Source organism: Adiantum capillus-veneris, chromosome 26 (genome assembly GCF_014529385.1).
Source record: "Adiantum capillus-veneris isolate H3 chromosome 26, ASM1452938v2, whole genome shotgun sequence".
NCBI lineage: Eukaryota > Viridiplantae > Streptophyta > Polypodiopsida > Polypodiales > Pteridaceae > Adiantum > Adiantum capillus-veneris.
Genome location: NC_140956.1, coordinates 116,638,562 through 116,652,970, shown reverse-complemented (window position 1 = coordinate 116,652,970; position 14,409 = coordinate 116,638,562). Strand labels below are relative to the sequence as shown.

Sequence of the window (14,409 nt, the reverse complement as noted above, 5' to 3'; positions counted from 1 at the left end):
TTCAAGGGCGACATCTACAAGACCGCTTTCCGCATGCAGCGGGGACAATGGGAGTATGTTGTTATGCCTTTTGGATTGATTGGTGTCCTGGGTAGGTTCAACCGTCTCATGGTAGATCGGTGATATGATTGGCGTATGTGTTTATTTTTCTAGATAACATTCTCATTTTGTCTACATCACGAGAAGAGCATGAACAAGATGTAGAAAAGGTGTTAGCCCGTTTAGATGAGTGTCAGCTGTACATTGCAGCTAAGAAGTCGGAATTTTTTCTTACTGAAGTTACTTATTTGGGCTATAACATTTCTGCAAACGATGTTTGGTTGGACCCCACAAAGGTAGAACAAGCTCGTAATTGGGATTTGCCCAAAACACATATGATGTGTATTCTTTTTTAGGTCTGTGTCAGATATATAGTTCGCATATACAGATTTTTGCATGCATTGTCGTACCAACGATTGATGTTTTGAAAGGCGTGAAAACTCGCTATCAGCGCGTTGTTTTTACGCGAGACAGCTGTTGAGGCTTTTGAAGCTCTCATGGTAGCGGTGACTCATCCTTACCTTTGGGAAGATCCCTTTGAGATATGGACAAGTGCGAGCAACGTTGCCATAGGAGTTGTGTTGCAGCAGCATGGCCGTCCAATTGCATCTCTTAGTAGAAAGTTAAACAACGCTGAAAAGAATTATTCTGTGTACGATAAGGAATTTCTCTTTGTCATTTATTCTCTCAAGCATTGGAAGCATTTTTTGTATGGTAGAGAGTTTATTGTTCGTACTGATCATCAAGCTCTCAAGTGCTCCTGTCTTTGCCTAGTGCACATTGGAGTGACCGCCAAGCACGGTGATATCAGTTTTTTGAGCAATTTGGTGGTTTGATTGAATATGTTCCTGGTAAAACTAACCTTGTTGTAGATGCGTTAAGTTGCAAAGGACATATCTTGGCTCTTGATTCAAGCTCAACAGTCTCCATTCAAGGAGTCTCTTTTGACAGCATGAAGAACCAGTATGCAGATTCCGAGTTTGGTAAGCAATGGTTGCATGCTCTTGCTTCCCAAGGGCCTAACAACCATCTCATTTATGAGGGTCTTTTGTATTTTCGTCACCGTGTTTGTCTGTTACCTTCTCTTAAGCAAGCCATATTGCACGATGCATATGATGCACTCACAGGTGGGCACAGAGGCATGAATACCACTTTAGAAAAGATAGAAAGATTCTTTTATTGGCCTAAAATGTGAAAAGATGTGTTTAAATATGTCATACAATGTTTTATTTAGGGGTAAGCAATAGGGCCTCTTGCTACCGCTGCCTATTCCCGAAGGCCCATTTCAGGACATTTCCATGAATTTTGTGACTAATCTTCCACCTAGTTTGCATTCAAGGAATACTCAGTGTTTAACCATCGTCGATCGTTTCAACAAGTTTTGCATGTTGATTCCTACAGTCACAGCACAAGATGTAGCACGTTTGTTCATTAAGCACTGGTATCCCCTTTGTGGGTTGCCAAAGTCGATTGTGTCAGATAGAGATGTCAAGTTTACGTCACATTTTTGGTTTTCATCTGCATTCATCCACAGTCCGATGGTCAAAGTGAGACCTACAATCAGTTGGCTTTTGATGTCTTGGAGTCATATGTGTATGATCAACAGTCTCATTGGGAGCAATACCTTCCGTTAGTTCAAGCAATTTTGAACGACTCCTATTCGAGTGCCATTGATAGAACTACATATGAGGCAGCATTTGGCCGTCCGTTCACTAGATCGGCCAGTCAGTTGCTTGATGCTAATGTTGAGAGCCAATCTTTGGATGAGATTACTGAAAGTGTGAAGCTTTGGCTAAGCAAGGCTAAGGAATCTTATTCACGTTAGGCTAACAAGCATCGTCAGGATGTTACCATCAAAGAAGGGGATTGGGTCTATCTTAGGATCATGAAGCATCACCTTAAGCAAGTTGGAAAGAAGTGTCCATAGTTGCTTTTTGAATGTATGGTCCATTTCCAGTCATTAAAAAGATATATGAGGTTTCTATGAAATTGCAGTTACTTAACTCATGGTCAATGCACAACGTATTCTAGGTTTCTTGTTTGAAGTTGTTTTAGGGAGATCCACCAAAGGACATTTCCAAAGAGGACAAACCCGAGATCATAGACGAAGAAGAAGTCATGGAACTGGAGCAGATTTTGTTGCATCGTTTTCGCCATGGCTCAAAGATACAAGCACGACAATACCTTTTGAAGTTCAAGGATGGCGGAACCCACGAGGCATTGTAGGTTGACGAATCTTTCTTTACAGATTACCCTAAGTTGTTTGTAGACTATAAGGAAGCCATGCAACTCGGTACCAATACCTCACCTTGAAAAGGGAGGGATGTCATGCGCACATTTAATCCTATGTGCATGTGAACAAGCTGTACTTACTTCTAGGGTTTAGGTCAGCCTAGGAAGTGTTATGGCATCTTTGTGAGCCTCTACGCAGGACGTGCATATCTAGGCACTTAAGAGTAGTTGCATACCCTCTGATTGCACAACCCATTAGCATTAGCATCAATACCTTGCATCAAGCATAAGCAATTTCACCGCACAAAACCTTTTCCCCCAATTGTGCATGAACAACCTCTTAATAGGCAATTTTATTATTAAATGGCTAATCAATTCCAATCGTGGGGGGCTTCAGGGAGATTGCTCGACCCAGTTCTTGGCACCTATACAAGGAGGCCTTGGGCGCTAAAGGCAGAAGATACAGGAGAGCAGTAGCACCAAGCAGCACCGGCAGCCCAAGCAAGTCTCGTAGCGTTTTTTCAGCAGTACCCAGCATTTTGACATCAGATAGATCAGCATTTTCAGCAGCAGTAGTAGCATTTTTTGCCCTCCCCTTCGGCATCCCGCATCAGATCCACAACGGACAGCCATAGCCTCGTCGCGGTCACCCTTCCTATCGTAGCCACATCAGTGTTTTCAGTTTTCAGCCATCATCGTCGCCGACAACAGCAAATCAGCCCGTAGCCTTGCCGCATCGGTTGTACCTCGGCAGCACTCTAGTGATTTCAGATTTCAGCCTCAAGCATCATTAGCATTTTCAGATTTCAGCCCATTAGCCTCGTCGTTATCATCATCGTGGACATCGTCATCGTCAAGTATCTCAGCTTTTAGAACCATTGTACCAGACTTTGTGCAATCTAAAGCAAATACCTCTCTAGCAATAGAGAGGGGGGACCCTTGGAAGGGGGTTTGGGACCCCATCTGGTGTCGATCTTCTCTCTCTCTCTCTCTCTCTCTCTCTCTCTCTCTCTCTCTCTCTACTTGATGATGACATATGGGAGTTCTCTAGAGATGGAGATATCATTCTCTTGGTAGACTTTAATGCCAGGATGGCCAACTCCCAAACGGTATTTTATGATACCTCGGAGGAGATGCTTAGAGAGATGGATATATCGGAGATGGGGCTTGACAGACACTCACAGGATAGAGAGCACACAGAGTATGGGAGATATCTCATGGAGATGACGACTACGCATGGTTTGGCCATACTTAATGGTCTAGATATTTTTCCTTCGTCTGGGGGATTCACATGCTTTCCACATAGACATGGGGCCAGTACAGTGGACTATGTCATGACTTCACCCGAGCTTCATCTCTAGTATTCAGGATCTCAGTGTGGGACCTAGACCTGTTGGAGTAGCAGTGGACCATGCTCTCCTGACTTTTTCAGTCTCTTTCCAGTATAGTGCCTCTTAGACACCACGGAGGTTTGCACACACACGATATACTTTTACACCAGAGACGGGCTCAGTTTATGTGGAGGAGATTTACAGGCGGATGTGGGCAGCCAAGCCTGTATATACAGTGGAGGAGATCACCACTCTATTGACGGAGATCTTGCATGGGGCAGCAGCAGAGGCATACCCACACACTCAACCAGATCAGAGAAGACATTCTGGGAACATGCCTCAGAATAGTTGGTATGATGAGGAGTGCAGAGAGATGAGAGTTCATATTTAGAGCGAGCTTATACTTGGAGTCATTACATATAGACAGTCTCGGATTGCCCTTCGGCGTTTAGTGCGACGGAAGAAGCGAGCCTTTTTAGCCCAGATGGAACGTGATTTGTATCAGCTCTTTTTGAGTGGAGATTCAGGTGAGGCCTGGCGTCTCTTCCATGAGCACTCACCTCCTCCAGTGAATACTTCTCCCGAGATTTGGGGTCAGTATGCAGCATCATTATATACAGTACTTGGGCAACCACCATTACCAGACCCTCTAGAGCCATGTCCAGCCACTAGTACCTTCTTTACCAATGAGATGGTGAAGAACGCCATTGACAGGATGAGGACTAGGAGAGCATATGATCATGATGGTTTGGTGGCATAGCACTTGATACATGCTAGAGATTTACTATTAGAGGTTCTTGCACGGTTGTTTAACCGTGTCATGTGTGAGGGACTACCCGAGTCTTGGAGATTATCTACTATTGTACCTCTCTTCAAGGCAGGGGACCCCACGGTGCCAGGGAACTACCGTACTATTATGATAGGGCACACATTGGCACGGTTGTATGCATCCATTCTTGAACAGCAACTGAGTAAATGGGCAGAAAATGAGGGCATACGAGCAATAGGACAGGTTGGATTCAAGAGGGGTTTCTCCACTTTGGACCATATTCTTACACTCAAAGCCATTATTGCGGAGGGTGGGGCACATGGGAGACGGATGTATTGTTGCTTTGTGGACTTCTGCAAAGCATTTGACACAATGCCAAGGGCCAGATTGATGCGTAGGCTACTGAAGTTGGGAGTACCCACAGAGATCATATGGGGGATCATGGCTTTATACGGCTCAGTGACTGGCCATGTACGTGCTCTTGAGGGGATTTCTGACATTGTTCATTCCACTATTGGAGTGAAACAGGGGTGTCCTTTGTCCCCTACACTTTTTGGTATGTATGTAGATGAGGTCTTTGACTACATTGACAGAGAGGGCGACAGAGGTGCTCAGTTAGCAGGGACATGGATCCCTTTATTATTATATGCTGATGATATTGTGTTGATATCAGAGTCACCAGAGGGCATGCAGAGATAGTTGGATGCATTGCATAGCTTTGCAGAGGATAGTGGATTGTCTGTGAACCTTGGTAAAACCAAGGTTATGGTGTTTAACACCACACCACAGTGGGTCAAGAGATCGGCACCTACACTCGTATATGGTCAGGACACTGGAGTACACAGATGAATATACATATCTGGGGGTGGTATTCATGGGACCGAGGTTTACTATGAGGAGAGCAACAGAGACTAGACTGTCCAGAGCCTATGCGGCATTGGGAGGGCTAGAGAGGATGTGTTCGCAGGTTCAGTTTCAAGAACCACGAACAAAGCTATGGCTCTTTGTTACTTTGGTTGCTTCAGCTATGCTTTATGGGGTCTAGGTTTGGGGACCATCCGTGAATCATGACAGTTGGAGGAGCATGGAGAGACCCTTGGTATTTATGATATCCCGGATGATTAGAGCCAAGGCCTCCGTACCACATGCGATTATTCAAGTGGAGGTAGCCGCCCCTCCTATAGAGATTGAGGCTCTTACCAGATCAGTGTCTTTTATGCACAGTCTATGGGATACACATAGAGGCAGATATACTAGATTGGCTCTTGAGTCCTCTAGACAGTTAGCGATGCAGGGAGATGCATCATGTTGGTATGCGCAGATGACCTCATGGTTTCAAAGGCATGGTTTCAGCATGGATAGATTGTCTCCTTTTTAGTATTCCCTGGATGCACCCTCCCTGCCAGTCACACGGACGGAGATCACTAGACTCATCTTATACAGTTGGACACCAGGAGGACATGGGTAGAGCCGATGCAGGAGTTGGGCACGAAGATGGCTTTCTACAAAGAGCATCTTCTCCAACTTTCGGGAGATGGGTTTGTGATTCGTCCGAGCTACGGACACTCATTTGTCTCATGGTCTGCGATGTGCTATTGGTCAGATTCGCACATCCTCACACCAGCTGGAGATTGAGACGGGTAGATTTAGAGGAATACCACCGGAGTCTAGGATATGCCAACTATGCGATAGAGAGCCAGAGACAGAGCTACACTACATATGCCACTGCACTGTGTATTATGAGATACGAGGGCGCTTCCATTGCTTATTCAGGGAGGGTTTTGGACCCCTAGATAGAGTCATGAGGTATCAGGATCAGAGATGCCTTGGCTTATATCTACTTGAGCTACATCGACATAGAGATAGTTTGCTGAGGAGACATGGAGTACGACAGTCACAGAGACGGATCACAGATTTCTTTGGATGGAGGGAGCCAGGAGACCAACCACCAGCACAGGGTTGTACCCACATTCATACCAGAGGCACCCTCATTGACAGGGCGACTGAGCTCGGGAGATCGAGACGACCACGACCGAGACACGGGAGCACACTCCATCGACGGAGACTCCAGCAGAGGATCAGAGGCATTCTAGCACGACACCCAGAGTGTCATTGAGGACCTATTCTACATTTTCACATTTCACACTTCATTTTCAGTTTTCATTAAAAAAAAAAAAAACATTCAATACTTTTTGTACTTGTACTTCACACATTGTATTAGATTCACCACTTTGTATCTGATGGTCTCATAGGTCATTTTGGCCTTTTGAAGACGTTAATATATCATTTCATTTCTCTCTCTATCACTCACAGCACCTTCTCTCATAGTTTCACTCTCTTTTGTTTTGGTCATTGCACATCTCTCATAAGGTAGAAAGGGGGGCTCTCTCTCCCTCCAGTAAAAGGAACCTTCAACACACACTGATCATTCATCCTAAGCATGCACCATCATTCATCCTATGCCTTCATCAAGGGACATACCCTTTTACCTTCTCATCAAGGTTGGTGGGTGTATTTCCCCCCCCCCCCCCCCCCCCCCCCCCCCCCTCCTCCCGAGAAAGAGATCCTTCCATTAGTTAATAAAGCTGCCTGTAGGGCTACAACCACCTCTAGTAAAGAGGGCTACAACAATAGCAAGGGGAGACTCTCCCAATGAAAAAGGAGAATATGTACAATGGGCTAAATCAGGAAATGGGAGGAGGAAAAAGCCACATAGGTGGACGGTAGTGCCATCTAGGTGTCCCCTTGACCATGGTGAAAAAAGGCCCTGGGCGCTAGAGTCGTAGGAAAGCCTCTCTGTGCTCCCGCATGTGGTCGGAGCTGCCCTGGAGTCTCTCGAACTGGCCCCCGAGATTGTGATTCAACTTCCAACAAAAAATCCTGAACAGTCTTTGTTGGGGGGACAGGACGAGCCTCGAAGATGCGAAAGCAGCGGGGCCGCCATATGAACCAGAGTGCCACGCAGCAGATGAGCTCCCAACACACGTCTCTCTCACTGCACCACTCCTGGGGGGTAAGCTCTGTGGCTAGCTGGAGTGTAGGTCGACCCCCCTGGATCACTATCATCCTCCTGGTGGAAGCCAACTCAAAATGGAGCGCAGGGCTTGTGAGTGTGGACCAAGCTGCAGCACCCCAAGCTTACTGCCGGGCTGTGGAGAGAGCTGACATCAGCGGAAGAACCCGAAGCCAAACCTACTGTGCCATGGGGCAGTCCCACAAACAGTGTCGCTGACTCTCCAAGGGGTGACCACAAGCTGCAGAGGCTGCCGAAAAGCCATTGTGCACTAGCTAACTCCCAATTGCTGTAGCTCTGTGTGCAACTAGCCACTGGAACAAAGTGGCTTGTCTCGGCTGTCTGGAGTCCCACAACTGCGCCCAAAAGCCTGACAAGAACTCAGCTGTGAGACCCTCGTTCTGCCAATGAAGTGCTGCAGCAGGACGAGCCTCTCTCCGTGCTGCTAGTATGTGACGTCCCAGTCGAACAATGTACTGAAAGAAAGGGATCCCAGGGTGGTGGGCTGAAGAGAAGGGGTCTCTCCAAAACCACTCTCTAGGGTCCCACTACACTTGTGCTAGAGGGCAGCTCTCCCAAGCCCAAAGCCTCCAGTGGCCTGATTCAAGACCTACTGGGTCAGGATCTATGACACAAGTCCTCCCACAGATGCCCACTACTCGTATCCTCTGAAAACAACACTCTGCAACCTGTGGAGCCTCTACGAAGACTCTGTGTAGTCGACCCTCGCTTTGGATCTCGAAGAACATGGAGGATACGGACTCTAAGCAACAATGTATCACCCATCGTATGTACTTTTTTTCCGTATGGCTATTTTTATTGTTATATCAGAGGGTTTCTTTCACTACCATTCCGGTTTTTTTGTGTTGCCTATGGGCTTATGTAATGCTTTCGGGGCTCTTGTAGTTTGCTATTGTAATACAAAAGGGTCCAAGCCCTCCTTTTTTTTATTGATTGAGAGAGAGAGAGATTTTGAACTTCATTTCATGTCAGGGCCACAGGACTGCTATTGTTCAAGATGTTCCCATCTCCAATCCTCTGTCAAGGGTTGATGTACATGAACTACAGACTGCTCTAGACATGGCACAGGACTTGCCAGGGGTATTTTTTTCTTTTCATAAAGCCAGCAAATTAACAGCTGAATTTGAATCCTGATCCTGATCATTGAGTATTGTGCTGTGCTGCAAATTACATGATTGAAGACCCTTGTTCAAGTACCAGATCTCCATCAACTACAAAATCTTGCCAACCGATTGAAGAATGTAGGTGAAATACTTGAAATTGGTGTAACACAGTATGGAGATTTGCATTTGCACATATCAACAACCATGGTGACTATAGGTTCTGAGTACCGAAAGCTTCGAGTCCTTGGTGTGCGGGGTAAGCAAATCAACAACTTTTGTGTGTTCAGGGATCTCAAAGCATCTGCTCATATTTTTATAACTTCACGCAGCTGATGGTGCTGTTCTTGATGGAGCTGTTAGTGCATCTGCACGCTTGGAGCGGGCATTGCAACGAGGAGAGGCATCGGTTGTGGTCTGTCTTTGATTTTTTTGCTAGCTGTATTTTTTGTTAATGGAGTCATTTCAAGTATACTAAGGGAGACACACATTGCATACATGCTTTGTAAAGTCTTTTTTGACTTTCCAATGTCATCAGGCTTTTCATCTCATACACCATCACCCTTCACTTTCACATTTTAGATGGTTTGAAAGGGTTCTTCTTTTTTGAAATTGTAGGGACCTACTATCTAGAGTTTCACTTTTATTTACTTTTATAATGATACTAATTTGTGGGGGGAGGGGGGGATGGAGAAGAAGAGGAAGGGGGAGGGGATGTGGGCATAACATGGGGATACCAGTGGATATATTAATCAGGAAAATACCATCAAATTGCGATCTCACAAGTTTGAGGTCTAATAAGCCTCATGTCACCAACACTGCACCAAGAAGTTGACTTGGTATTTTTCTGAGGAATTAATGGTGCGTATAGGAGGTGTTGTTTGTGGATGCTCACCCGGCAACCACTCAATAGTGTCTCCGATGTTAACGCCTTTGTTGAAGCACCTGCATAGCAGCGTCTGCTTGTAGTCTCTTCAACACCATACACCCGTCCTAAGCCTGTGGCTTGCTGAATGTGATCCATATCTAGACAGTGGCATCCATATTCAGACCGTGTTATGTGCTCCACATGTTGGCTTTCCTTACTGAGGAGGTGATCGTGTTTTCTGTGGAGCAGCAAATCAGTATGAAACATTTTGTGAAAAGCTTGCAGTGTCAGCTAACAAAACCAGATACATCATTCTACGGTAAGTACATGCATCTCAGAAGAAAGGATCTCGTGCCTTGGCAAAAACACTAATTGAGGGTCAAAAAGCTTGCCTTCAACAAACATATTCAGGTGCACTAATTCATTGTTTTGCTATTCGAATTGTGTAATCTATTGCAGGGATAGGACAGAACGACTCATCATTGACGATGATCTTCCAATTTTTTGTGCCTGGAACGCGACAAATGGACAATTCCATTAGCCTTCATTACAGGCTCCCTGTTCTGGATCCTGGGTTATCTTGAGGATTGCTAACTTTATTATCTTTATATGTACCAAAGCATGATTTTCTGAGGACGTGTGATAAAAACGTCAACAGATGTTGTATTGCCAACAACCTACTAGTTTGAGTAATTGGCTGGGTATGCATAAACACAGATTGAATTCCAGCTGACACTCCAAACACAAGAGAAGTACGTTTGGCCTCTATCCCACAGCAGTCTTGAGCTCTATCCCATAGTACACTTAATGATACTCCAAGACTTTGTAAAGTTTACAATTTAGCAGTGCATGCAACAATTAGCATACTATTGTAAAATGTCCAATGCAAATGATGTGGGTCAAAAATTTACAGTTGGGAGTATGTGGTATAGGTGTATATGTTGCTTGTGGATTGTATGGGGTTTTATGCTCTAAACTATGATTGGAGTAGATGCTTTTGGAACAATCCTCTCTTGTATTCTGGGACGAAGATGACTCATCCTGGCATGCAATGGACAGACAATGAAGGTTATGAGTGGGGGAATGTCCTGTGTCTGCCCGCACCAATGGCAATGCATGCAGACTATATTTTGTGACATAGATATTGCCCCTCCTTTTTGCAGAACGGTCCATGTTCATGGAGTCTCCATGGGGCCTACATATTTTGATTGAAAATGAGGTCTATTTGTTGGTTTTCTTCTATGATGGTCATGGGCTTTGGGTGGTAATTTCTCTTATTGAGGGTGAAATTTACGAATTTGTGAGCCTCCCAATCTTTGCATTATAGAGCTCAGTTGTGAAAAATTCTTTCAGGCATTATCCCTAGGTGACCGATACATTTTTGAACAATGATTTCATTAGCTCCCTTGCTCCTATTGACAATCTTTCACATCAATCACACATAAGAGGCATAGTAACACATTTATTGAAATAGTTTGCTTTCTATCTGATGCGCATCTAATCTTTGGAACATAATCATGCTTGATCTTCTTTGTATTGACCGATACATTTTTGAACAATGATTTCATTAGCTCCCTTGCTCCTATTGACAATCTTTCACATCAATCACACATAAGAGGCATAGTAACACATTTATTGAAATAGTTTGCTTTCTATCTGATGCGCATCTAATCTTTGGAACATAATCATCCTTGATCTTCTTTGTATTACATTTTATCACAATGTGCAGTGATGATTTTGCTTGCTTGGATAGGTGATGTTTGCTAAATGCACATATGCAAGATGGTTACACTTGTCAGGTATGAATTGGCCACTCACTATGTCTATGAGATCTCACATTAGGATTCTCATTTTTGTTGGTGCAACTTTGTTGCTCATATGCAAAGGATCATGCGTGTGTATGATAAACTATATATGGGATATCTTAGAGAAGTGGCAAACGCCCAAACATTTGGCGCAAACTTATATTGAACTTAATCATCTCGGGTTATTCATATAGAAAGCACATGAAGCTTCAATGGATACTAAATCTTGCACTATTACGTAATTGTTGCTCATCTAAATCCTTCTTTAAGGATTTTCACTCTTCTTGATTAGTACAATGGGGCCAAAATGTGTGTTGGTACATGGACATGCATTAAGCAATTGTTGGCCTACATGAGGTTATCATATTATATGGACTTTTATGATTCTTCTTCATTGCCTAGCTCAAATGTTTCACATGCGCACACATGATGTATTATTGTGTATTATTCTATCATTTCCTGACTTAAGCTCACCTTTTAGAGAATTCATTTACTAAAACAATTGAATACACCACTTTATGTTTTAGGTAAATAGAAATCAATGGGTTGGGATGGTCTTATTGTGAAATTCTTTCATACAGTTTGGGATTATCTCAAGGTTCTTTTGCTTCACATCAGTAATCACTCTTGGCACTCTAGATGGATTCTTGCTTCTCCAAAAATATGATTTGTTCAAAGGCTACATAAGCAACCATTGTGTGAGATGTTGGGTGATTGGAGACCTATCTTGCTTATGTCAATTGTCTACAAATTTGCCACAAAAATATAGGTCGGAGGTCACCTTCATTCGAGCTTTCAATTTGCTTGCTACAATTTTGTATCTAGATATCAGTTTCTTGAAATATCATAAATGTGTATATTGGAATTGATTATGTGAAACACATTAAGTCAGATTTCTTAATTGTGCATGTTTTGAACATGCAAGTTGACATCACCGCGCAACCATTGATATGATCCATTGGGATCATAATGTGGCTATCATAACAAGGCAATGTTTTGGACCTAAACCTTGTGACATTATCTATTGGTGGAACAACAAGATGCATTGTTGATAAGTTATCCCTATTATAATGGGCGTATATACAAAGCACGAGAAAAACCCTCATAGTGAGGGGAAAAATGCCTTGACGATCCTAAGTGTGTTCACACACCACTATCCCATATGTATGGTAACAAATTCCCCTTGGGAGTGATGCAGTGAACAAGGGCTTGCACCTAGTGTAAAGGGAAGTGCCATGCCTGAAGGACATGACCAATCCACAAAGGGGAGTAAGCCCAAATCTTTGCGGAAAGCTTCAAACTTCTCACGAGGCAATGCCCTTGTGAAAATATCTGCAAGGTTGTCTTGTGTTGGTACATAAGCCAAGCTAATCTCTCCTGCCGAGTGTCTCTCTCTGACATAGTGGCAATGCACCTCAATGTGCTATGTGCGAGCTTGAAAAATTGGCTTCCCTGCAACTGCCAATGCGCTATGCAGTGTAGATAATGTTGGAATTGTCCTATCCAACATCCAAATCAGTCATAAGGCATCTGAGCCATACACACTCAACCCTACCTATGAAGAGTGCCTTGTACTCAACCTCACAGCTGGAAGTCGCCACAGCAGGCTGCTTACATCTCAATCATAAAATGCATGAACTACTGAGCATAAAACAAAAAATACTCGTGGACAATCGCGTGTCATAAGAACCAACCCAATACGAGTTTAAAAAAGCATGTAAATTGGGTGACAATGATCTCCCCTTGGGATACAACAACACAAGATGTAAAGTGCCACTCAAGTAGTGAAAGATTCTCTTGACAATCTGCCAATTCTTAGACCCTGGGCTATAAATAAATCTACTAACATGTGAGATTGCAAACTGAATATCGGACGTGTATTGCATACATAAATAAGGCATCCATAGTTTGATAAAGAGTAACATCGACACGATCACCAATATCATGAACACTCAATTTTAAACTAGTTCCATGGGAGTAGCAATAGGTTTGCAGTCCTCAAGTCGGAACCTACATAGCAATGTCTCTATGTAGCTTGATTGATGCAAGACAATACCATCATTACTCTACTTAAACTGCATGTCCAAGTAATGATGCAACAACCCCAAATCTTTCATCTTGAAAGCAATATTCAGATCAGCCTTAAATTCAACAATATCTATATCGTTCGGTCCATGATCAACACATCATCAACATAAAATTGGATGAGAAGTACATCACCCTCATGCTTTACATAAAGTGCTTTCTGTTTGACAATGTGAGTGTCAACTTCCTCAAATATGTGACCATTCAAGAAAACAGTAACAATATTTGATTGATGTATATTCCATCCAAAATGAGGTGCCAATGCACATAGAAAATGAATAGTAGCCATGCGACAAGTGGGAGAAAAAGTCTCTTCATAATTTTTTGAATTCTTTGCTTCATCAAAAGACGGATTCTCCTTCACATCACATAAACTAGAAACAACCAAAGCATAACAATCTGACGCATAAGATGCATGGCGAGAACCTGAACGAGTACGATCAGACAAAGGTCATCCAATTTACTATCACGCAAAGTATACACTAGCCATTTTTGCATACACCTAGCTTCCTCATTCTCAGCCCTTCCACATCAAGTACATCATGTAGATCTGCATCAGTAATAGGCTGATCCGTAACATTTTCATAGGCTGTACATTTGCCTCATTGGAATTTACATTTAAGATTCCACCAGTAAAAAGAGGCAACAAATTGTCATAAATGTCATGTGAACTTACCTTACCGTCTCTATTACATAACAACAAAGGCTAAACAGAATTTTCCACAAACACAATATCTTGTGAAACCAAGATATGTTTTGTTTGTAGATGGTATAACTTGCAATCTTTACTTTCAATACTGTAACAAAAAAAATACATTTAAAAACCTTATCATCCAATTTTTTGCGCTACGTCTGTGAACCAAAACACACATGTGATCAATAGATGGCTTCCTATTATGCCATGCTTCATCATGTTAGCGGGTCGCCGCAACGGACGTCTGCAGCATAGCTCTTTTGTACTAACATAATGTAAATATGCAAGGAAGCGACTCGGGTTCGGGTACAGAGTCTTAATGAGAGAGTCAATCTCATCAAAGTGAACTAAGAGGGCTACTCAATCTACTAAAAAAGAAAATCAACCACTTCCTAGTCAGACAATCAGTATGCATTCAATCACACCGCTCTAGGTCATCACACCATTTCGGC

At 43.3% G+C, this 14,409-nt stretch overlaps 1 protein-coding gene across 2 annotated transcripts in view; it reads left to right on the top strand.

The window, feature by feature from the left end:
* Positions 1–10,239, top strand: part of LOC147424047 (Hus1-like protein) — a 47,830-nt gene extending 37,591 nt beyond the window's left edge. Inside the window, exons 4-8 of one of the 2 annotated variants that reach the window (XR_015186543.1) lie at positions 8,378–8,485; positions 8,587–8,764; positions 8,838–8,920; positions 9,377–9,692; positions 9,833–9,911. Coding sequence is in view for 1 of the 2 variants with exons in the window: in XM_086501105.1 (XP_086357231.1) it covers positions 8,378–8,485; positions 8,587–8,764; positions 8,838–8,920; positions 9,623–9,692; positions 9,833–9,957 (564 nt within the window). In the remaining variant the exon portion in view is untranslated. Of the gene's footprint in view, positions 1–8,377; positions 8,486–8,586; positions 8,765–8,837; positions 8,921–9,376; positions 9,693–9,832 lie in introns of both variants that reach the window. The other variant, XM_086501105.1, reaches the window with a different exon arrangement.
* The last annotated feature ends 4,170 nt before the right edge of the window (positions 10,240–14,409 follow it).